Raw genomic sequence first — 25,678 nt, 5'->3', positions numbered from 1 at the left:
TACCTTGAAAAAAACACTTGGTCGAGGTAATGAGGTTAATTTGGGACAACACTGTCAATTAGATATATGTTGATAAGGGTCTGTTACCCTGAACTGAAGATACAGTATACATGCTTGTCTCCTTCTCATATCCTATGGACTCTTGTTATTAATATCACATCTATTTATGTCAAGGATTTTTGTTGTAAAGCAAGCTTAAGAGAAAGGGAAAGATCCGCATTGGTGCAAGAAACAGAAAACTCTACAAAAATAAAATTAGAACATATCACTGACAGCATTTTCAACCAAAGAATGTTTTTATTTGGGAAAGAGTCTTCATGACTCATGTATTTTATGTTACCATCCTTATGTAACCTTATGTATTTTATGTAACCTTTAGGATGATACCACCCATATTTATCAGTACCTGTAACATGTTTAAACATAAATGTATTATATTTGGTAAGAAGTCAATCTCGTTTTAAATGTAAAACCGTTGTATTTGAACATACTTCTTATCTTATTATAAAATCTTCGCCTGTTTTTAAGTGTATGTCGGTTACGTTTGAGTGTGCTAATGTCGACTTAATGTTTTTTTTTTGTTATATTAGGGTTTATACAATGGGATTAACATTTTCGCTACAGTAAAAGATAAGCAATAGTAAAAGAAATTATAAAATAAGGGAAATTTCTAGAAACAAACAGTAAACGTAAACAAATATTACTTTTTGTAATGGCTTACGCTGTAATAAAACCTCAGGAACACATATAAATTTGTCCAGCTGATCCATAAGGGTAAAACATCTGTAAAAAAGTCAGATCAACTTGTATTTTTCAAAAAGTTATATATATCTATTTTTTATCAAGTCAAGTTTTAAAATGTACACATCCTCCACAATGTTTTCTTTTTTTTTTGTTTCATGTTATGTTTTATACTTAAGGTACAAACAAATGAATTCATAATTGATTTAATTCACCATGAACAGGCTCAGACAATCAAGTAGCCATATGGAACGTGGGGCTGGGGGAAGTTTTGGTCCACATCGACTGCCACCCGGACATCATCTACAGTGCCTGTTGGAACTGGGACGGCTCCCAACTACTCACGACCTGTAAGGACAAGAAGATGAGACTGATCAACCCTAGGTCCGGCGAAATCATTGAGGTAATTTACCTTCACAACCTTGACATACAATCAATTCCACATGCCACGTATGCCACTTTCCACGTACCTATTGTCAACGGACATTTTTTTATCTATTTAATAACACATTTTTAGGTTATGTCTTTTAACTACTACTGTTTTTTCAACTAGCCTTTTCAATTCAGTTCTTAGAGATAAACAGATTAACTTTGCAGTATTGTTTACTTACTTACTTTACCGTATTGTTTTGTTACTTTACAGTACAAGTTTAGGCCAATGAGGTTCAAGGATAGAGAGAAAAAAAGTAAAATTGTAATACTCCTAAAGTCAACTTATCAGCTGTTAAGACCAATTTAATTGATTAAACAATGAGTGAGTGGCTGGGACAATAAGTTGTTGTATCACAATCAGTGGAATTGAGAGGTCATAAACAAAAACTACCTCTTTTAGAAGTTATGAGTAGGCTAGTGGTTTTTAGTAATTTAAAAAATGGTCGTAGGTAAAGTACCTATGTACCTATGTACGCAACTAGCGTAATTAGCCTTTACGGCACTTGTAGAAGTTTTAAAGGCACTTGTCAAGGCTCGCACTTTAAATTTTCTACTCGTGTTGTAAAGACTATCCTTATGTGATCGTTGCGTAAACTACTACTATCATACAAGTATTTTAACACGATATGTCCACTTTTAACCAAAATGAAGCCAAAAAAGACAAATCTGTGTCCTGCTCCTCATCCATACCAATGTAAAAAGAAGCAAAATGGGTGGTGTGTGCAATTGTTATTTGGCTCACTAATGTCATCAACATTCACCCAAGTTGGACGCCGTTTATTTAAAGTTCGAGCTCTCAACTCCAGCTAAGCACACATTAGTGAATACGGATTGCACATATGGTATTCGAATCCGTGAGAGTAGAAAGACAATGCTAAACTTGGCAGTGAATGTTTTAGAGAACTGAAATGATTTGCAAAACAATAATTGTACAGTAATCAAACTAAAACACTTCAATATACTAAATTATAAGTTTTTCAAGCTCTTCAAAACTGTTTAGAGAGAAATTGAGAAATTTAACGTTTTGAGGGTAAAAATGGAAAAATATATTTTTACTCCAAATAACCCCCTGTGAAACCCTTTTCCCCTGGTCCGATCATGCTGGTTAGTGACTTCACAATCGTTCCCGAGTCCAGGTCTTACCATGAGATCTAGAGTAAAACTTTATCCTCTATATGGGAAATTTGTTAAAACCGGCAAAATAAGTCTACAGATTAAGTTCTGGAACTCATAGGATCAAAATGTCACCTTAATCGATCTAACCAAAACAAAATATTTCAGGAGGCGATTGGCCATGAGGGTAGCAAAGCCACCAGAGCCATCTTCCTGCGCAGTGGACTCATCTTCACAACTGGGTTTAGCAAGATGTCGGAGAGGCAGTACTCACTCCGGGCCCCGGACCATCTCAGTGAGCCGATCATCATGGTTGAGCTAGACACCAGTAATGGAGTCATGTTTCCTCTCTACGACCCAGACACCAATCTAGTCTACCTTTGTGGCAAGGTAACACATCTTGTTGAAAAATGTCTTATGTTCTAGTGTGGTGAAAAAAAAACGGAGTTGCTACATTATAATGTCAGTAAATGTAAGATTCATGTAAAATGTATTAGCCTACTAAAAATCCTAATTTTTTTGGAAGTGGATCGACTTAGAGGATCTCTGGTAAAAAACTCAAAATAAAAACCTGGCGTTTTAGAGATACGCCGTGATCGCCAGACTATGTTGATTGACGTCATTTTGTAGATGCTTCTATCCTCAATCATCAGAGCAACGTGTTTACGTTTTGCATGCTAAACACAGCACAACTAACTTGTCGACTCCAAAATATGTTACATTTTCAATCATCACAATTCTAGTCTTGGAGAAGTCATTTGTTGGATAAAGAAACACATTCACTAATTGGCTACCAATCATGTTTAAATGGATAATGCTCTAAAACACTGTGATGTGGGAACCAGTGATTAGATGATTACCTCAAATTACTGATAAATGCTGTATTTTGCCCACATATTGGGGGAATTGTCTAGGAATGAATTGGGGAATAAGAAAGAATGACGATTGATGATAGTTTATAATACGAGTACTCAACTAAATAATTGTGTCTAGTACTATTTGGTTATGGTTGGTTACGATATAATTTAAATATTTAGCTTAACTAAAACAAAAGTAAGATAAAATGAGATCTAAATGCTTCCTTCCATTTTGTATTGGTAAGACTGCATGTAACCCAGTCTATTACAGCCAGCAGCCTAACAGTTTTGCTTTTGTTTGTACCTGAGATTGTTGATTTTTGTGAACTTTTATTGCAGTAGTTCCGACCTTGGCTAATACGACTCCTTGCTTAATCCTAACCTGTCATCGTATATTGATGTCAATGGTATCACAGTAATATCGTTACCATTTCCCATGGCTGTGATCAGCACACAAAAAGTTCACAATACACCTGTCCCTTCTTCTGAAGAAGCCCTTGTTTTAGGGTGAAATATCAAATTAATTGTGTTGTGACTGTAAACAATTTCTTTGCAATCATCACTACCCTTTATTTTCAAGCTTTTAATGTATTGTACTTTTTACAGGGGGATAGTGTAATCAGATATTTCGAGATCACCGCAGAACCACCTTATGTGCATTACATCAACACCTTCCAAACACCCGACCCCCAGAGAGGCATCGGAATGATGCCAAAACGAGGCTGTGATGTCTCCGTTTGCGAAATCGCACGATTTTATCGACTGAACAACTCTGGACTTTGCCAAGTCATTTCTATGACTGTCCCACGAAAGGTGATTTATAAACTGTTCCAGACATTGTATCAATTGATAATAGATAGTCACACTAAGAATATAAAGAGAAATCACTTTGATAAGCAGTCTTATAAGAGCTTTGTTAACTTGTTAGAAGTTTCATAATCGATTTATCAGGACACTGTGGTTTTGTGGACACCATTGCCCATTGTGTATTAGTTGCATATTAGTGTGTTTGTTTTAATATAATAGTACAAGTTGTTTGACAATGCTACCTTAGATTGAAAACTTCTGTCAAGTTTGAAAAACACATTGTGGACTGCTGGCAAGGTATATTCTCAATAGTTCAAGGGTTTTATTTCAATAGATTTTAATAGGCACCGAGTGTGTTTTGAAAAATTCTATTTTGATTAGTTGATTAGTTAGGTGAAATAAATGAGTGGATCATTGTTTTTTTAAAGTATTTTAAAGATCACTCAATCGAAAAACAAAGTTTCATTTTTGGACGTTTTGTACATTTATAAAAAGAAGTTGGCGACCTCTTAATCTTTTATCCGCCCATCAACATTGGTCTCAGGCCCGTGCCTGGGACATATCCAGCAAAGCAAGAGGTGAGCTAATACAGTACAAGAGTTGAATTGTACAGATAACATGTAGTGGCAGAAACCAGGATTTGGACCCTTGATATTGCTGCATTGGGTTTGAAGTCTGTTGCGTTACCGACTGAGCTACTGACTAACAAACCTCCCTGTAATTTTCAATCCTGAGCATCTGGTTTATTATTCAAACACCTGTAACTGCTCCTTCACCACAATAAGCTGCGTGATGACCTCCCGTTCTCAATGAGCCGTCATTCCCACAGACATCTATGTTTTTTCTTAAACGGTTTTGTACTAAAAACGTCTACAATTACGTATTCATTCACCTTAATCTTGCCAGTTTTATATAGTAATTTTATCTCATTTTTCTTGCCTAAGATAACATAATCACTATTGGGAGGTCATATACAGATTTGTTCACTTTTTGCTTGTAACATTAACACATTTAAAAAACCAAGCGATCACACATGCTTCAAGGGAAAACGGTCCTAACTGATTCCATTTTTGTGGATAAGCCAGGTGTTGAACACGTCCCTCGCACCAAAGTCCGAGACACAACCACTAGGCTCTAACAACACACCAAAACTTCTAAATTTTGTCTATGTGACAAACTTAAATGATTATCAAATACACTCTGGGGAGTCAGTAACTCAGTCAGTAGTGTGATAGACTGCGAAACCAAAGCAGTAATATCTTAAGTTGGCGTTCTTGCGTTGCCAATAGTTTCTCGGTACTGCTTCTTGCACTGGACCAGTTTATCCCTTATTTTTTCATTTATTTTACACACAGACTTGAGAACTTTATTTATTTATTTAAAAACATATTTACCATTTTTTTACTACAAAAATAGTTAGTTTTACAAACTAAGTACATTAGTAGTGAGAAAAACATAGTGAGTACAAGAATAAGACAAGAAAGAAAACCTCAAAATAACGAATTTCTGTAAAGGGTGAGTCAGTGAAACGGGCCATTTTTCGGTAAGTATTAAAAAAAGGTCAAACATCATATGATCGATTTATTCATTAAAAAACGTAGTAAATGAGTGGAAGTTTGTGTTGAACCAACAAAACAAGCATCAAGTCTTGAAAATAATATCAGAGTCAACTCCTTAAACTTTTAGTCAAGCCACAAAAAAACAGGAGCTGAGGTCAGAGGATCAAGGGGGCCAGGCAATATCCCCATTTCATGTTAAGGGAAGAAACGGCACACCAAACCGTAGCTTTATTAGAGTGAACTGGCCATTCATGAAGTGCTTGTGGACCGACCAATATCAAAAATTTGCTTATTGACATCCCGTTAAGTGAAAATGAGCCTCATCGCTCATCCATAGGCTGTGAATTAGCTCTGGGCCATCTTGCATATTTTGCTGATGGTATGTCAACTAAGTATGGCAACTAAACTTCCAGAGGTTGGGAACGCAGGGTAACTTACTCGGCCCCTTTCCTTCTTCCCCTCTACTCACTAACGTTATAAGAAAATAGCCCGTTTCACTGACTCACCCTTTATATAACTAGCAGAATAAATAACAATAAAATAGACTGTAAGAAAAAAGAAAAAATTGACAACAGGATGAACTCAAGTTACAGGAATAAATAAAAATACACTAAATTCTATGCAGCATAAATAAGTACAGGAAAAACAATGTTGTGAAAAAAAAAAAAACAGATACAATTGAGGATCAAAATGATTGAAATTGTACTGCAAGTCTATACACAAATACTAATTTTGATATAACAGCATAGACTAACATAATACAAGCATTAGAAACCTAACTTTGCACGAATGCAATAAATCAGGAACCTTTCTAACAAATCTACTTTGTAAAATAACTATACCTTGTTATATTTTTGTGCAGCTAAATATATGCACATTATGATTCAGCACAAATAATTAGCTTTTTTTCATTTTTGATGTTAGCCTCCGGATTACGTTGAATATATAAATTGGTTTAAATACCTGCTTCTAGTAATCCAATAGTCGCAATTTTTCGTCACGCAACTACTTTCGACTTCATACAGAAGTCATCATCAGGCGTCCAGTGGATGTCAAAATAATCACTTCATCTGAAGGTCGTCGATTCACACATGGTACATTCACACGCAAACACGCACACGAACACGAACATAGTCACATAAAAAAGTACATTTACAACTATAATACGGATTAATGGCAACGCATCATCCTAAGTTACCATTAATCCGTATTATAGTTGTAAATGTACTTTTTTATGTGACTATGTTCGTGTTCGTGTGCGTGTTTGCGTGTGAATGTACCATGTGTGAATCGACGACCTTCAGATGAAGTGATTATTTTGACATCCACTGGACGCCTGATGATGACTTCTGTATGAAGTCGAAAGTAGTTGCGTGACGAAAAATTGCGACTATTGGATTACTAGAAGCAGGTATTTAAACCAATTTATAAATTAGCTTTTTATAACTATTTTATCATAAAAAAGTACTTAGAAGGATAAAAAATACAAAATAAAAATATGAAAAAAATGTTCGTGCCCCTATTTTTATGAATAATTGTAACTAGGCCTAAATGAAAAATCTTAAATAGCCATTTATTTCTAAATATTATAGCAAAAAAAATATGAACTTTAGTATTGTTAACTTAATTTTTAGGACAGCCAAGAGTCATAAATATGACCGAGGAATAGTAGCAAAATCACTCACTAGGCCTATTACAATGACTTTACTGCCATTACACATAACCTTCAAATATATTACTGCAAACACATCAAACCAACAAGTTAGTCATCACTGATTATTTTGTACATCTAAATATGTAGTCTAAACAGATAAAAATCAGTTTTCAATAATGACAATATAGTAACAAACAACTTGTAAACAACAATAACAACACGTAAAACGGCAACCAAAACATTGTCTTTGTCTCAAAACATCTGGAAACAGACAAACAAAAGTAAGGTGAAACAGACACCAGAAGAAAGCCAGTTTTTTGCTGTTTACAGTGACATCAATCCAGTCCAAATCGGACTGAAATTGACTGAGTTAAAAGACAATATGTAACCGTCTGCACTACCATCGATGCATCGACGCTTGACACCCCAGAGCGTGTCATTACCATCGATGCATCGATGTTTGACACTGGGAGGGTTAAAAAAGTAATCAACTGTGACGTCGCCAGTGTGACGACGTCTTAACTTGACAGGAGACGGGACTAGTGAGAATATGAATGAATGAATGAATGAATGAAAAAGTGCTTTTATTTACAAATATTTGTACAAAAAATAGCTTCTTAGCACTAACTACAACAACAATGGGCAAAAAGCCCGTCTGTTGCGGCTGGCGTACCTGGTTAGCATTAATTTGTACAATTGACTAACGTAAACTGTTCAGATTAACTGTTAACGGTTAACGTAAACTGTTGTGTAAATCAGATTAACAATTAAATAATAAAACAATTAATTTTTTGAAAATAGACATATTTCTCAAACGGATTTATACATATATGTATATTTACTTAAATTAAAAAAGAATAATATTGAAAATATAAGTAAACTTTTTTAGAAACACAACAATAGCCTACATTCTAGCAATATTTAGCAATATTTGATCAAATTAATATATTGTATATAGATTTCAATGATTCCTGGGAGATAAATAATACATTTATATCTTAGAACTAATACAATTTTGATGCCTTAATGAAACTAATAAATAATAATAAAAAAGATTTTAAAAGTAAGGATATTTCGGAAAATGATTCTCACATATTGAATTCTTGTATTAAACCCCATCTTTTAGACCAAGCATCTTTTAAATAATTACTTAAGGCCCGCCAATCCCACCCATTCAAAATCTCTATATATTGTTCCTTTGTCAAAATTGGACAGCCAAAATAAAATTTCCTTATTGTATTTAAAATGGGACAAACAGATATAAAATGAAAAGCATCTTCTTTCTCTTGTAAATTACAAAGAGTGCACAAATGATAATTGTCTACAAGCCACGGTTTGAAGTTGAGGTTGATAAGTTCAGCTCTTACCGTGATCGCCCAGGACATTACAGTTATGTCATATCTGTCAGCAAGGTATGTCTTATCTTTTAGCTCGAAGTTAATAGATAAGAGTTGTTGGTGATACAGAGACGTGCGCGCTCGACCCTCGCAATCACTTTTCCATGCTGCCCTTTCCCCTTCCACTACACTCATCAGCTGTGATTGTAGAACAGGGATGCCAACCTCGTCTACGTCGAAATTTATTTCCCTGCTATGCTTGTTTCCCAGACGCTTCCAATGTTTACACCAGTAAATATTCTTGTTTATTATTTGTCTGGCTAATTTAAAAGGTAAACGACTTTCAGACATTGATAATACGTTTAATAGATAGTTAATATTTAACACGCTTGAATAAAAGTATATCTTATTTGTTAATGATTCAACATAAATTAAATAATTTGGTGTGTTTTTTGGAAGACGAAATAATCTTTTGATGAAAAACTTATTAACAGACTCCACAGAATCGCTGTCAATGAAACCCCACACTTGCGCGCCGTAACAAATAATTGATCGTATGACAGAGTTAAAACACAATTGTTTGGCACTGAGTGGGACTTCGTTGTTATTTATAAGATTTCCCCAAAGTGAATTAATAGCTAATTTTGACACTTTTTCTTTTGCTTTAAAATGTTTTACCCAAGATAAAGAGGGAGTTAAAGTAATGCCAAGGTAAGTATATTCATTCACCACTTCAATACGCTCGCCTCTGTACCACCAACGATCAGCAGACCCCAGTTTGCCTCCTTTACGAAACACCATAACTTTGGATTTACTTAGATTTACACGAAGATTCCAACGTGCACAATAACTATCTAATCGATTGATCATATGCTGGAGGACAGTAGCTGTTGGCGAAATTAAAATTATATCATCAGCATACATTAAAATATTCACTTTGACTCCCTCAAACAAAACTCCCCCACCAATCTCCTCCGGCATGTCGTTAATAAATAAATTGAACATACTAGGGCTACACACACATCCTTGCCTCAGACCTATCGTTGTATTAAAACTATCTGTAACACCTGCCCGGTTCCAGACAGAGGCACTTGTACCGTTGTAATATTGTTTTAAAATATTCAAAAACTTTGTTGACACACCTAAAGATGAAAGTTTGTACATTAATGATTGTCTATCTACAGTGTCAAAAGCGGCGCTAAAATCTACAAAAAAACAGTATAATTTTTCTTGCTTATAAAATTGCAAATGTGCCATGCATGTTAAACTAAAAATATTATTAATTGTTGAATAGTTTTTCCTGAAACCAGCCTGAAACTCAGTAAGAATATCTTCGTCATTGGCCCATTTAACTAACCTATTATTTATTAAACATGAAAATATTTTACCGATGCAATCAATAAAAGATAGGCCTCTATAATTTGTAACTAAATTTAAATCACGTTTTTTGTGTAAAGGAAAAACAATAGATCGCTTAAAAGATTCCGGCACTTCTTCTTTTGAATATATGTTATTGTATAGAGCAAGCAATATTTTAAGAAAGGGCAATGGAGCATTTTTGTAAAATTCATACGGAATTCTGTCCAGACCGGGCGCTTTCCCCGGTTTTACTTTATTTAGCACTTCCAGCAATTCATACATCTCAAAATCCCGATCTAATCTATTGTCTAAAATTAAAGGTTCAGCATAATATATCTCCGCTGCTAAAAGCGGGGGGTTTAACAAAGTTTTAAAATAGTTATACCATTCTACTGGAGAAATATTTCCCACCCGCTTATCTGACTTGATTTTAAAACTGTTTATCGCATTCCAACACTTTTTGGGATCGGTCGCTCTTATCAGTGTGTCAACAAGGTTGTTTCGATAAGCCAATTTTTTACTAAAACACAATTGTTTATATATTTTATTTTCTTTTAAATACTTAACTTTTATTTCTGATTGATTAAATTTCCTGAATAAATTCAATAATTTAAAAATCTTCTTACGGAGCCTACCACACTCAAAATCAAACCATGGCTGCTTAGAAAAATAATTTGAAAATTTCTTAGAGGACGGTTTTAAATGGGCTGATTCTGTGATTAATCTGGTGATTTGATTTACATCTTCTTGAATGCAGTCCACAAATTGAAAATTAGAAAGCCTTTGACTAATCTTGTCACAATATGAATCATTATCTGTACTGGTCCAATTTAACTTTGGTAACAACGGGAGTATTTTTACATCTATATTATTAACGTCTGCCATCCCTGCGGCTGGTAAATACACATTAATTGTAATTTCTATCGGCAAATGGTCGGAGCCTGGAAAGCTTAAAACTTTAAAATCCTCTATCAAATGCAAGCAATCTATTGATGCCCCCACTAAATCAATTACTGAATTTCCGTTTTGCCCTAAAAATGTGAAATCACCCTCAGGATCACCCACTGAACGCCCATTTATAATTATAAACCCAAAATCGTTAAACAGATCCAAAAGTCGCTTCCCTCTATTGTTTGTTACTACATCTTTGGACTGCCGGTAATTATTGAACTTGTCGTTAAAATTAAATATATCTTCCGCAAAATACTGCTCTCTGCCTATACCTAGTGAGAATAAAAACTACATAATTAGTTAATACCATGGGCTGCACGGACCGGGATAAAGGTGTACGGTTGCAGGACTAGGACGGACTGACGTAGTGGTTAGATACACGGGTATAGCGTGGTCGCGGCAGCCAATGGGAATTTATTAAAAATCACCTGATATGACGTCACAGACGTGGCGTGATATGGTGTGATGTACACACACACTAACACACATTTACATTTTATACAAATCTGGTTTCCAACAAGAAACGCTGTTTTGCAAATATATTCAATACATAAAATCATTAAATATAGGCTACTACATCAACTATGAGTCTAAACTTGGTCTAATGTTTTAGTCCGAGCTGTTTCAAGAGGATCTGTACCCAGATACCCTGGGTGATGTGTCGTCCTTGTCTGCGGAAGAGTGGTTTGAAGGCAAGGATGCAGAACCTGTGTTGATTTCTCTCAGGGATGGTTACACCCCTCCGTCTGCTCCCAAGTCAGAGTTCAAGGTCAACAAGAAGGCTAATCTTCTGGACAGTCGCAGACCAGGGCAAAAGTCTGCCCCTGTCATCGACACTGCTGTTTCGGTACGAGTCTAGCTGAGTAGAATGTAATTTAAATTTTTTTGAGTCCTTAAGGTAGTGGAAGTATAATGGAATATTTATTTGTTACACAAAGTGAATTGGTTATCATTTTGTTCAGTTACTCTGTAAATTTTCCTGTGGTTGTTGGATTTTGCCTGCTTCTAAGAAATAGGAAATTTGCCATTTTTTTGTAGTTAGTTTTATAATCTTTTTTTCCTGGGAAGAAGAATTCAGTGTTGCCAACCCAACTTTGCATCTTTGTTAAATTTACCTCTCTCAAACAGTTGGATAAATTTTAAATATCCATGCAAATACCTCTTTTCATAACTAAAATAGATCTGTTTAAATCAAAATCAAGATCTATATCTCACAAAACATACTTGCGTTTGAGACAATTTTCTCAGTACAAGAGTAGCCTTGAGCGGATATTGTTTACAAGTGTTACACTTTAAAATATCAATTGCAATGTACATCACAAGCTGAATTTCAAGAGTTTTGAACAAGAGGTATATTTATATGCACACATATTTGAGCTATTTAATCTTATCTTTATATTTTTCTTTTGCAGGAAGATATGATCAAAGAATTTAGAGAAGAAATCAGAAAACTGAAAGCCATGATTGTCAAACACGAGAATAGGATCAGAACTCTAGAAGAGAAGGAGAAGAAGGCTGAAGAAGAGGAAGGTTTGGTAGGAGACGGTTTGCGGGTGGGAAGAACAGCTCCAATCTCTGCACCGATTAGCAACGAGGACAACCATCAAAACTCCGACCATGAAGACTTGGCTCCTGATGAAGTCTAGCCAAATCCCATTCAGGTACGTACCTACTTTATTTGAGCTTTATACTCCTGCCACAGAGAAGTAAGGTACAGAGGAATAATTCTAGCACTAGTGCTGGTAACAACGTCCCCTCACCCTCATGTACTAAAACGTTCATGGTAGAGGAAGACCCTGTGCCCTGTGCTATAGGAATTTTTACACAGTCCTTGCTCGTCACAAGTATATTTCCAAAATAGAAACCGTATTTTACCGATTTTATTTTTGTAATATAATTTATAACTAAAATAAATGATTTTAAATCAGCTGATAATCTAACAAGAAAAAATAAAATTAATATTTATTTAAATAGGCCATTATTAACACACAGATTTTATATTGCTTTTAGAGCAAGTAGACTTATCATCCTACTTAAAAATCAGAAACTGGTTCTGATGCTTGTTTGTGTTGTGTTTGTTCTGATGGTTGATTTGTTATGTAGTATCTGAGGGTGTTTATATGGAAACGTTTAATTGCGTCAATAATGTAAACTAAAATAAAATTTTTTTTTGTTGGTTTCAAAATAACATCCATCTGGTGTAAATGGGAGTTAAAACGATTAATTTAAACCAGCTGTTTGTAACCAATTAATATATTATAAATTTAATGTTTGTCTAAATAGGCTATTAGAAACATATGGTGTTACTGATTGACACATGTGGCATATGACTATGACACATGACATATGTGTTCATACATACGGGGTGACAATTAAGCCTGGAACCTCATTTTTAGTTTTTAAACCACAATGGAAAAAAAATACCAAAGTTCACACGTGCTTACTGGTGATAGTAATGCACGCATCTGCCCAATTACCGACCGGATAACCCTTTTGGGGGACGGTCCACAAGGAGTCATACAAAATTCTTAAATAGCAGTATAGGTCGAGTTTGGTATCATATTAAAGGTCTCCATTAGTAAAAACAATGCCACAAACCCGAACTCAAACAAACAATGACAGCTGTTCAAATATTCCTCGAATTTGCAATGCTCGCTGTGAGGCGCCCACTAGAAGTCGGATGAAAATCATAAACGTAAGCATAGGTCGATATGCACATCACTTTAAAGGTTCGGATTAGAGTACAATGCCGCAAATTTGAGATCAAAATATCTGCTGGGTAAAAAGTGACAGTCGTTCAAAGATTCAAAATGGCAGATTAAATAAATATTTGAACGGCTGCCATTTTTGACTTGGTTGTCCCTTTGAGTTCGGATTTGTGGCATTGCATTTTAATTTGACTAACGGAGACCTTTAATTTGATACCAAACTCGACCTATGCTGCTATTTAAGAATTTTGTATGACTCCTTGTGGACCGTTCCCCAAATAGGGGGTTATCTGGTCGGTAATTGGGCAGATGTGTGCGTTACTATCACCAGTAAGCACGTGTGAACTTTGGTTTTTTTTATATTGCGGTTTAAAAGTTAAAATGAGGTTCCAGACTTAATTATCACCCTGTATATTGTGTTGTGTGTGTATATATATACATATTAAAGGACAAATTAAAGGAGAATAAATAGGACTCTAAAAGAAGTGGTAGGGAAGATAAAAAGTGGATTTTCGTTTGGTAGCCAAGTACAGTAGACTCCCTCTTATCCGGACTCCTCGGGACCGAGGCCAGTCCGGATAACGGGTTTTCCGGTTAAACCGACGTCCCCAAAAACTCGTTAAAACGGACTGTTTACTGTGATATTTGACTTAAATTTAGGAGAGCATTGTATTTAGACACGTTATCACTGGTCTCAAATCTTTCCCACGAGAACAGTCATTTCAGTACTGCCCACTTCCTGCCAATCTAGTCCGGTTAAACCAACGTGCTGATAAAAAATGGTCCTGTTAAAGAATTGTCATTTCCGCCGAGTGTAGTCCCTTTAAACCGATGTCCGGTTAAAAGGTGTCTGGATAAGAGGGAGTCTACTGAATGCAATTTGGATTAGGCTGTGGTGGACCTGGGAATCTAGAACTTTCTCTAAGATTATGTAGCGTTACCGATTACATTATACGCATACGATATACGTTACCGAACTATCTTGGGCTTGCTGATTTTGCCATTGATAGGAATAGTTACAAGCATAATCAAGAATGGTTATTGGACAATAAAGAAAAAGACGCTAGAAGATTGCTTATACTGCCAGGTTTAAAATGAATTTTATTCTCATATGCTTAAGTATCGTAAAACCAGTGCTCAATTCGCAGAGGAATGTGGCAGAAAGAAGTTCCAGTACCTCTCTTTTTCGGAAAGATAAAAATAATGGCATGAATAGGTACATATACAGGGTGTCCCACATAAGGGGTCTCAAATTCATTATGAAAATCGGCTTAACGTACAAGGATGATATAAAATTATTTCCTGCTAAATCGACCCGAAGGAATTACGTAAAAATATTTTTTTAACTTTTGTCCGATACAGGGTGTGCCACAAACTGAGGGTCACTAGTTTGAATCTCTGAATTTTCAAATGTAAACATATGTCATATTATGCATAATTTTAACGGTTTTTAATAGACAAACATTTTGGTGAAAACATAAATTAATTCTCTTTTTTCCGTTTTAAAATGACGGCAGTTTTTTTGGGAAAAATCAATATGTTTTTAATACTCTGTGTATCCTATACCAATGCACTTAGCCCTTCTCCGGTTGAATTTTCTTACTCGTTATGAAATTAGCTTTACTGTGATATATTTTTTTGAAATAATAAAAATTCCAAAAAAATTCATTTTAGAAAATGTGCAAATGCCCATTGTTCAAAATTTTTAAATATCAACATGTCAAGTGTCACATCATTTTATAGTTTTTTTTAATTCTTAACAACTTTGTAATTTATTACACTTACTTTGTACAGTAGACTCCCTCTTATCTGGACTCCTCGGGACCGAGGCCAGTCCAGATAGTGGGTTTTCCGTTTAAAACCGACGTCCCCAAATAACTTGTAAAAACTGACCGTTTAAATGCGTATTTGACTAAAATTTATGAGAGCATTGTATTTAGACACGTGATTACTGGTCTCAAATCTTTCCCACGAGAACGGTTGTTTCAGTACCAACCACTTCCTGCCGATCTAGTCCGGTTAAGCTTATGTGCTGATAAAAATTGTCCGGTTAAAGAGATGTCATTTCCGCTAAGTGTAGTCCGGTTAAACCGATGTCCGGTTAAAAGGTGTCCGAATAAGAGGGAGTCTACTGTATCTCTTTCAGTGTTTGTGTAAATAACAATAACCCTCATTTTCCTATATCAAATACATGTTATTTGGGTTTAACACTAAATGAAATGGGACCATTAGTCAATAAAATCATATCATTTTGAATGCTAGCCAATTGGAACAGATTTAAAATTACATTATTGCTCTTGTTTCAGTGGGATCCGACTCTAGTTACCGCCACCTATTCTATCACACCGAAACCCGCATCTACTATTTGTTAGTCTAATCACATCTTGAGGAGAGACGAAAAACGATCTACTCACTACTTAATTTTTCTTCGGCTTTTGTAATATTTTCTTTTTCCTTTTTGTAGAAAATCGAATAATTGTTGATAAACGTTTTGAACCATTGCATAGAAAGTTCTGTAAATTGGTATGAAGTGTTCTTGTAAAGTATTTAAATTTTGTCGGTGCAATAATCTAAAAGTTTTGACTAACATCTAACAATTCATTTCTAAGATATTAACAATTTTTATTTTCTCACATTAGTAGTCCTACCTACTTCGACGACAATAGATTTAACTATTTAAAATAATACTTTGTTTTTTTTTGGTGCCAAACTGATAAAAGTGTGTGTCAATTAATGTTTTTACTTAAATTGTCATTTTCAGTATTTTAGCCTCTGGTAATAATTTTACAAATATTTGTACGCTATTGTTAATATGTGCCTTGTGATTTTTGGCTGAGAAACGCAACATTTATTTTTGGTATTCCTGTCTTCCCCTTCCTTAAACTCCACGAGCGAAATGTTGTATTTATTCACTCACAGTTTGTGTTTTCTACTTCTTTTGTAATTAGTGTTGTTACTTTGTATTTGTCGTCGCCCCTCATCATCATGAAATGTGTTTGATTTTTTATGAAATACTTCATTTTCTTTTTGTAATTTATTCCACTTAATTGTATTGTTTGAATTTGTTGTTTGAAGTTTGTCTCTGTTTAATTAACCAAAGTTTATATCGTTAAGTCAAACAATAAAGGTGATTAGAAAGCTGAAAGCTTAAGTTGCAGTCACCTCACTAATTGCATTTATTCTGTGATAAGACCATGTCACAAATTAGGTTAAGTTAACTTAAAGCCTAACAACGAAAAATTAAACTCTATATCAAACCAATGTAGTTTTTATTATTGTATTGATAATGATTACAAACAATCAACATAAGTATTGTAACTTAATATTTAATAATTTGTCCAGTATTCAGTAAACATTTTTGCATATATTACTTAACTTAGTGCTCAATTTGTACTGTTGAGTTTTGGTTATCCGACCTAATTTGACTGTAAGAGTAAAGATTGGATACCAAAGAGAATAATAAAAACAAACCAATCTAAAAGTGTTAAATCAAATTATATTTAAACATTAAATACTTTCAAAATATAGGCTTGGTTACGAAATATTTTGTAGTACTGTGTAACATCTATATACTTAATAGAGTAAGGGGTTTCTCTGTACACATCGCTTTTTCGGCCGTCCTACTTAACCGATTTTTACATTTGAGGTGACATTTTGAAAACTTATGATATAGCGCGGGGACAAATGGTAATTAAGAAGGTAAAAGCCTTAAAGCTTTGCCCTTCTAGTGTTTGCCTGCAGTTGAATTTTTAACCACAGTCAGATTGTTAACAAGCGACAAAACACTTTTGGAAAATGGACTTTTGCCACTTGAATTGATATTTTTAACCTTATTAGGGTAGGTAAGTCACTCTTTAGGTTTAGGTTCACAATCTTCATAGTTTAAATATTGTAGGTTAGTAGTATTATTTATCTAATCTATCTACTGTCTTAAACAAGCATAATATATTTACAATCTAATAGTACTCATTTGTCTAGAACAAAATGAAGCCCGGATAACGCAAAAGGTCGGATAACCAAGTCTCTACCGTACTTTAGTTGAATGCATATTAATGTTTAGCACAAACTCCACTTAATTTATGATACAAAACTAAACAAAAAGTACAAAATAAATTATTTAAAAATTAATGTTTTAAAATTATTGACGTTTAATAGTTTAATGTAGAATAGATAATGAATGCCTTTTATGTTTTAATAGCCCAAAATTATTCTTTAGCTGTAAATCTATTGTCAGGAATAAGTACAGTTAGGTTTTTGTCGTATTTTGGGATAAATTAATAATAACACACACAAAAATAGTAGGCCTAGATATTAAAAAGTCATGTAACATTATTGTGCTACGCACAAATATATTCCTGTTGGGTGTTTTCTGATGTATTTTAATAAATATTTATGACTCAGACTGAAATTTTAAATTAAGCTTATTCATAAAAAGTTTTGTTGAACAAATTTACCTATACACATAGTAGTAGCCTATTACTATATTTACTACTGTAAACCCTCATTTATCTGTAGAGTCATTTAATAGCAGTTAGTAGAAATGTTATTGCTAAGTTTACACTTTACAATGTTAGAATACTACTTGTGCTTCAGTAGTTAATTATTTTCAAAATTCACAGTACAGTATCCAAATTTTTTCTGTAAAATATGTTTTGATTATAGACAAAGGGTACCCAAACAACCCCAGAAAACCACTGTCATTCTTCAAATTAAGTTTATCTTATTTTTTTTTGTATTATTATTAGTTTCTAGCTCCAATTAACCTGGATCAATGAAGGTTTCCTGTAGTATATTATATTTCAATAATTTTGTATCAATAGATCAAGCTTATCCAACACCCTACTTCAGTAAAGTACAAAGCATTAGGCAAATAAACTTAAATGTGAACACAAGTTAAAAATATTTTAAACAGTATGAAATTAAATCTAATTGTACTTAATAATAGGGTAAGCAAGTATTTATCCATACAATTGAGTATTTAGTGAAACATTAATTTTAAACAAGTATTTTCTACAATGTTACTTTTTGTATTATGCTTGATTTTCAAATCAAACTGATATAACATTTTTGAATACTCAGGGTTCTAACCGACAAAAGTGTTGATACAAGTCATTAAAATATAATTTACAATTATATATGTAACTTGTTAAATATTTGAATATCAATGCTGATTTATATACAATAAACATTTTTAAGGATGTAGACTTCTACTTAAAATTAAAATGTTCATACAACAATAACGTTTTATCACAGGACATGCTTTTTAATCAAGTTACTTCATTTGATGTGTGAGTGTAATTTTTATATAAGAAATGAAACAAAACCATTATCGTTTGAAAAAGTTTTGATATATTGTCTTTTTCAGAGTTAACTCAACAGCTTTGAAATTTTATTAAAAAGTAAATTAGTAAAATAAAATCCCAAAAGCAATCATGGACAAACAACTTGAAGCAAACTAAAAATACATCACAGTTAGTTAAAAAAAATTACAATCAGTGTTAAAGCAAGTAAATTATATTTATAAGTAAAACTGAGGCCTCAGACACATTTTTGTTTTTTTACATCAACATTCATATTTTTATCCAACACACGATATAGTTACAAAATATAGTAAAAAACCCCGTCAAAACACTGTAACTTTATCTTATGAAGAGTTGCATCTTGGAAATAACAATGCATTTTTTAATTTTTAAAAGATGTTCAGTTCTTTTGGGATACAGTATCCTCTAAATCAACTTTTATTGGTATAAAATGATGTGGATCTTAAAATATTCTCATTTTATATTCAAAATATAGATTGGGTTTGAAATGAGCAAAGATCGTTAATTAATTTGTCAATGTTTGTTTTTTGTATATTTTAAATGTGAGATATTACTGATTTAGGTTTTAAGGTTTTTATCTAATACAATTATCTGGTGCCTTAAGAGTGATGTTTGCACTTTAGCCCATTAAGAGGCTCGGCTTTCTAATCATTTACTTAAAGAGCTGTGCCTGAAGGTATCTTTTGTAAATAAAGATTTATTAGCTTTGATTGTTAATTTGTTAATAAGTCTCATTAAAATAGGTTGTTATAATGTATTTGTAGTGCTTAACTCCTTAACTTATACCTAGTTGCTAGTTGCTCAACGGTAGCATTGTTTTCAGTTCTAATTGAATCTGTATATTATTAATTTTTTAGTCTGTGCAGCGTTTGGAAAATAAGCGCAGATTTTTAGACAAACTCTTATAAAACATCACTTGTTGCTCGAGCTTAAAAGAGAAAAAAATGTTTTAAACTTTACATAAAGCGAAAAAGAGAGATATGACAATAACTTTGTTTTTGCACAAACTGTTAACTTGTAATCTCTTTGTCTTAACAGTGAAATATATGTTGGTCTTATGTGTTGTTAATGTTGTTATTCACCAGTTGTTTGACTGAGCTCATGTATTTATATTTTAATTTTGCCTGTTAAAATAGCATTTCTCTTATGATAATTTTAGATATTGAATGAACAAGCTAATTGTTATTTTTTTTAGACAGGATAAACATAGACAATTGAATGTTTTGCATGCTGATAGATATTAAACAAATCAAAATAGCAAAAGTCAAATAATTTTACAGAATTATTAAAAGAAATTATATTTATAATATATAAAATAAACTAGGTTGTAGAATATAATTAAATAAATTTTAACTTTTGTCTGTATTTATTTTTATATTTAATAAAATGTCACAAGTTTATAAACAAATTGTATTTAGTCATAAATTTTTGTGTTTGCAAAGAATTATTTTAATGACGTATTTAGCTACAACAAACATTGTTGTTTAAGTATTACATCACTGATAAAATAATTTGATCAAATCTTGTTCCTATTACAAATGTATTTAACAATGAGAATGTTGCTAGCCACTATGGACAAAAGTTTTGAAAAGTTCACAAGTACCTTAATGGACACGTTAAATTTGTTAACTGTATTCTGAATATTTTTAATACAAATGTTTAATATGCAACTATGTTTTCGTTTATTTTTCCTGGAATCCTTATCCATCTCTCCGTATTTGGGTCCTTCTTCATTAAAGGTTTTTACTTTTTTATCATAAGTCATTCAAATTAGGAAAAATGTAGATTATAAGTTTCGTCCTCGGTTTTCAAAAATCTTGAAGGAATACTACGTTACTAAACCAATATTTTACACTGAGCCATCTAAAAGAAGCTGCCTTTTAAAACTGTATGGTGGTACTTAAGGGTTTTTAGCAAATTTCCCATATAGGGAATAAGCTATTACCATAAAATACCATTACCGCTATTACCTTAAAAATGGGGGAGCGAGCTGCTCTAGTGGTTAGAGCTTGAAACTTCAACCCTTGAGGTCCCGGGTTCAAATCCCGCCAAATCATCAATGGATTTTATCTAAGTGATAATGCTGCAACCCCTAGGTCTAGCCTGAAGTAATGTGAAAAACAATCCCGGGCTCGTGCTTAGCGTCCTAGGAAAAAAAATACCATGAAAAGATCTAGACACGCAACCGATTAAATTTTTGTTTAGATAAGCCAGGTAAAAAATTTGAAATTTAATAGATCAGTATTTAACAGCACTTTTGGTATGATACACAAATATTGAAATGGATGAAATAAATAGTTTCTACCGCATGACTAATGTATTCTTGTCACATTCATATCAATTAAGTTTGACAGACAAAATGAGTTTGAGCCTGGTCTAGCAAGTCAATTTGGTTGAATCTGCCACAGAGGCTGCAGATGCGGTTGAGAGGTAGGTTACTGACTTAGTTTAATTTTGTTGTTAGTTGGGAAATATTTTAGTTCAGTTAAATTAAACCAACCTTTTGTTTTTGTTGATACCAAATAGTGGTATCATTATTCATACAGAAGTACAGTATACAACATTTGAACCGTGTCATTTATTTACTCAAACATTTAAATTGCAGCAACATCATTTAAATTAATACTAGAGGTTAAAATACCTTTCCGTCAGTGTGATCAACGTCACAGATGAGTGGCGACTGGTTTCAACCCGGCAATGGGGTCATCTTCAGGCTATAAAAGAACAAAAATTCACTCCGAAAAGGTCGTCAGAAAGTCTATATTTACATAATGAAGAACTAAACTTAAGTATATTTTAAGAAAAACATGTGTAGCCACACATTGACTGCGCCGCGGACAGTATGCGTACATTGAGTTAGTCCAGCTGGAGAATTTATGTTATTATATAGCCTGAAGATGACCCCATTGCTGGGTTGAAACCAGTCGCCGCTCATCAGTGACGTTGATCACACTGACTGATTAAAGGTATTTTAACCTCTAGTCTTAATTCAAATTAGTGATCAAGAGGCAAAAACAACAGAAATGAAAACATAATTTTCATCACTCCTTACCAAAAGTAACTATTTTCGATGACGGCTGATATCAAAGAAAATAGTTGTATCCCAAGCTCTAATTTAGAGCGAGGGAAAACGATTAGCTAAATTTCCCTTGCTCTCGATTATAGTTCTCCATTTATCCACTAGGCTTACACACGCTAGTGTTTGTCAGGTTTATTTTAATGATTTAAATCAGCTGTTTTCATTGTTGCACAATCTAAATGAATACAGAAACAGGCATTAGTTTGTTTTGCTGTTTTTTTAGCATTAGTGCATGTTTGATATATTGCTCAAAGTATGTCTAACATTACTGATGATTTGATGAGAACAGCTTCAGAGGTAACTAATCACATTCCACCAGAGAAATCACGGGAAAGATAAGAAGAGGAATACAGAAAGTTTAGAAACTGGTACAAATTACAAAATAATGTTAAGTCAATTAAAGTTAAGTGACAAAGTATTTATTTATGTAGTTATCAAAAAATGCTATAATCATGAAACCATATATGTTCGTTGTGAAGTGTATTTTCAATGATAATGTGTGGTCTAAAACTATTTTAATACAACTGAGGTAGGTATGTTATTCTGTATGTGTGTATTTTTGCGTTGTGATGAAAAGTATTGTTCATAACTCGTACCGAAAGCTATTTTCCGAAACTTTATATTATTCCCGTCCTCGGCTTCGCCTTGTATGTGAACATAATATCGCCTTGTGAACATAAATTTGGCTTTCCTGGAACTAGAGCGCTCGTCGGAAAATGACACTTTCAGTCCTAGTAATGAAATATACTACAGTATTACATTCCCTATTATTTCCAGTTTTTCCTTAAACTTGATGGGGTTTTTTGATTTATAAATTTTTAAGGTGTATTTTAGAAAATGGTCACCAATAAAGAAACATTTTTTCATAAAATTTCCTGTTTTGCAAAAAAAAAAAGTATTCCTATTCCGTGTTGTGTATGGTGTAAAGGTTGGCTAGACAGTGGGCAAGGTTTTATTTTTGATAAATAAAATTGAGTCAAAAAATGTTGCTCATATGCAGTAGATAATATTTATCTGTATAAAAATTATCTTTTCAGATTCATTCTTATTTGATCAAAGCATTAACCAAACTCCCCTTTTTTGGGTTTTCCAGTTTCATCTAAATTAATTTTTTCGGGAAGAATAATGAAGTGACACATTACTGAATTTTAGTAGATATTTTATTTAAATGCAAAATAGTGAGTTTTTACAAAACATCTTCTAGACAATCACAATGAAAAAAGAGAGACTAACGTTTGGTAGGAAATAGAGCCGAAATTTAGTAATTTAAAAAGAATTATAAAAAGTTACATTATGAAATAACGCACTACCGTACTTACAATAGTAAACTGTATCGACACCTAGCTCGGACTCGACTGCCCGTTCTACTTGCGGAGTGCTGATGCTGACATTCTTTCAGCATCAGCACACTCCTCGCAACCAACTTCTGTCTAACAACTAGCTTGAACATTAGGCTCTCTTTTATAATCTGAATTATTAATACAATATATGAAAATAGGAAATACATAGGAATAGAGATAAAATACTTTAATACCCTTGAAAATAAATCATTCTAAAAGTTATCGTAGAAAGGTTAATGTTATCGGATTATTAGTTAAATTGAAAAAATTGATTATATATATATATACATAATATTATTATAGGGGTGGAGCCGTTACAATAATTTGTACATAGTACATACCATAAGCACACACAGGATTTCCACAAAAGATTAGTACAATTTAATGTTTAAGACATTGTGTTACTTTTCAACGTATGATGTTTTTTACCTGTCTTGGTTGTATTAGCCTAACGCTGAATTTGAATTTTAATTCGTACTCATAATTAATTGTTGCTGAATCTGCTCACATGAATAGAAATTATGACCTAAAATTAAAATTGTTAACTAACCTTGAAGGTAAAATCAGGGAAACAAATAATCATTATGTACACATTAAAATGTCCTTCTTTTTTTAGGACACAGGATGAAACAGGGTACATTATTGTGCTCTCTAGTTCTACTGGTAACAATATTATGTGCTGTACAAGCAGTAGCTGAATACCGATTACCAGATGATGTAGTTCCTCTGGAATACAAGCTGGATCTTCTAGCTCCCCCGGGCAAGATTTCTTCTAACAAGGATAGAATGTACAACGGCAAACTGTGGATAACTGTAAGTCCTACAACACTGGAAAAATAATAATATACATCACTTTATTTACTTTTTTGTCAGGTCAAAGCAAGCACCAATGTAGAAACAAGAAGCAAGTACTGATTAGTTCTAATATCAAAATATTTCTAACCACCAAGCCTGTGTGGAGTTCGCTTTCAAATTTAAAAAGACTATTCTTAGTTCTTTTAGTTTTAAATTTCAATCAAGGAGGGTTTGAGACTAAATATTTTGACTAAATATTTTCCTTACATGGGCTAGTACATTTTCAAAGGTAGAATAGATTTCAATCCCACCCAGCTTCTCACCGGATATGCACTGTTTTATCCGGCCTACCTTCACAAGATGGGAAATTCAGTGAGTCAGGAATGTCAGAATGGTGACTCCCAATGTTTTTATTTCCTGCATATGCATACCTTCTTCCAATGAGTTAGGTGGGAAGCCCTCAGGATTGACCTTGAAACGGCCAATGGCGCAATCTTGTCCGAAGCACTCTTTCATTTGATGTTTTCAAGTCCAAAATCCTCGAACGCTGTTTCTGCATCAAGAGAGTGCTGAAAGACAAGAGAGCCAAACTGCTGTTATGCACCAGCACAGCTTAACCTGGTGGATGAGCGCGACTGAATGCTACCATTACACTATATATACCTACAGATGCTACCCAGGCGTAAGAAGGCACCCTCTTGGAGCATTGCAAGTCCAAGAGAGGTTCCTTTGCCTGGACTGACAGTTTTTAGTGGGTTAGATTGAACAGCTAGCACAATAGTAAACAAGAGCAAATACACCTAGACCCTGTAATGTAAAATGTATTTAAACATCCGAACATCGTAAAAAAATCAAGTCTGGTTGCTAATTCATACGACTGAACTTATCTAAATTACCTTTGTATGTTAATTTAAAATATATTTTCAGGTAGAATGTAAAGTGGATACAAATGTTATAAAACTACACAGCAAAGAATTGAAAATATCTACAAAAGGTAAAAACCAACTAACAGTCACTGAAAAAGAAAAGCAAGAGAAACTCAATGTTCATAGGACCGAAATGCAGCAAGAAAATGCCCACTTAATCATTGAACTTTTGAAACCACTAGAAAAGGATAAAACCTACGTTGTATATTTGTATTTTGAAGGAGAATGGTCTCATGGTCTAATGGAAGGATTTCACCGTAATAACTTTAAAGACGAGTGGGGACATATCAGGTAAAACGAGTCAATATTAGATATATTAGGGGCGATGTCTACTTGTACCGGCGTCTAGTTGTACCTGCTGCATTTTGGTGACAGGCGTCTAGTTGTACCCCGTCCAAAGCTGTAGAGACAACTTGACGATGGTGCGGACGTCTAGTTGTCTCTACGTCTAGTTGTCTCTACGTCTAGTTGTACCTCTTAAAAATCTACAGGTACAACTAGTCGGGAACGTCACCGTCTACTTGTACCTCATACGTCTGCGTCTACTTGTACCTACGACTACTTGTACCTACGACTACTTGTACCTACGACTACTTGTACCTACGACTACTTGTACCTACGACTAGTTGTACCTACGCCCACTTGTACCTACGTCTAGTTGTACCTGCGGCTAGTTGTATCTCCCCTTCAACTTGTCAC

The 25,678-nt window shown here is 33.7% G+C and overlaps 2 protein-coding genes across 6 annotated transcripts in view; both read left to right on the top strand.

Annotated features, from left to right (window-relative positions):
• Window positions 1-20,509, top strand: part of LOC128998001 (coronin-1C-A-like) — a 33,453-nt gene extending 12,944 nt beyond the window's left edge. For both annotated transcript variants that reach the window (XM_054423906.1, XM_054423905.1), the window contains exons 5-10: window positions 966-1,144; window positions 2,455-2,676; window positions 3,750-3,956; window positions 11,424-11,657; window positions 12,223-12,471; window positions 15,825-20,509. In XM_054423906.1, the coding sequence (XP_054279881.1) occupies window positions 966-1,144; window positions 2,455-2,676; window positions 3,750-3,956; window positions 11,424-11,657; window positions 12,223-12,456 (1,076 nt within the window). In that variant the 3' untranslated portion in view covers window positions 12,457-12,471; window positions 15,825-20,509. The remainder of the gene's footprint in view (window positions 1-965; window positions 1,145-2,454; window positions 2,677-3,749; window positions 3,957-11,423; window positions 11,658-12,222; window positions 12,472-15,824) is intronic.
• Window positions 20,510-21,243: 734 nt separating this feature from the next.
• Window positions 21,244-25,678, top strand: part of LOC128998737 (aminopeptidase N-like) — a 58,549-nt gene continuing 54,114 nt past the window's right edge. For all 4 annotated transcript variants that reach the window (XM_054425065.1, XM_054425063.1, XM_054425064.1 and 1 more), the window contains exons 1-3: window positions 21,244-21,269; window positions 23,875-24,071; window positions 24,981-25,270. In XM_054425065.1, coding sequence (XP_054281040.1) covers window positions 21,257-21,269; window positions 23,875-24,071; window positions 24,981-25,270 — 500 coding nt within the window. In that variant the 5' untranslated portion in view covers window positions 21,244-21,256. The remainder of the gene's footprint in view (window positions 21,270-23,874; window positions 24,072-24,980; window positions 25,271-25,678) is intronic.

The sequence above is a fragment of the Macrosteles quadrilineatus genome, unplaced genomic scaffold (genome assembly GCF_028750875.1).
Source record: "Macrosteles quadrilineatus isolate MER2022 unplaced genomic scaffold, UCM_ALF_1.0 Scaffold_7__1_contigs__length_78375512, whole genome shotgun sequence".
In the NCBI taxonomy this organism is placed as follows: domain Eukaryota; kingdom Metazoa; phylum Arthropoda; class Insecta; order Hemiptera; family Cicadellidae; genus Macrosteles; species Macrosteles quadrilineatus.
This window is presented reverse-complemented; position numbering and strand designations above follow the sequence as displayed.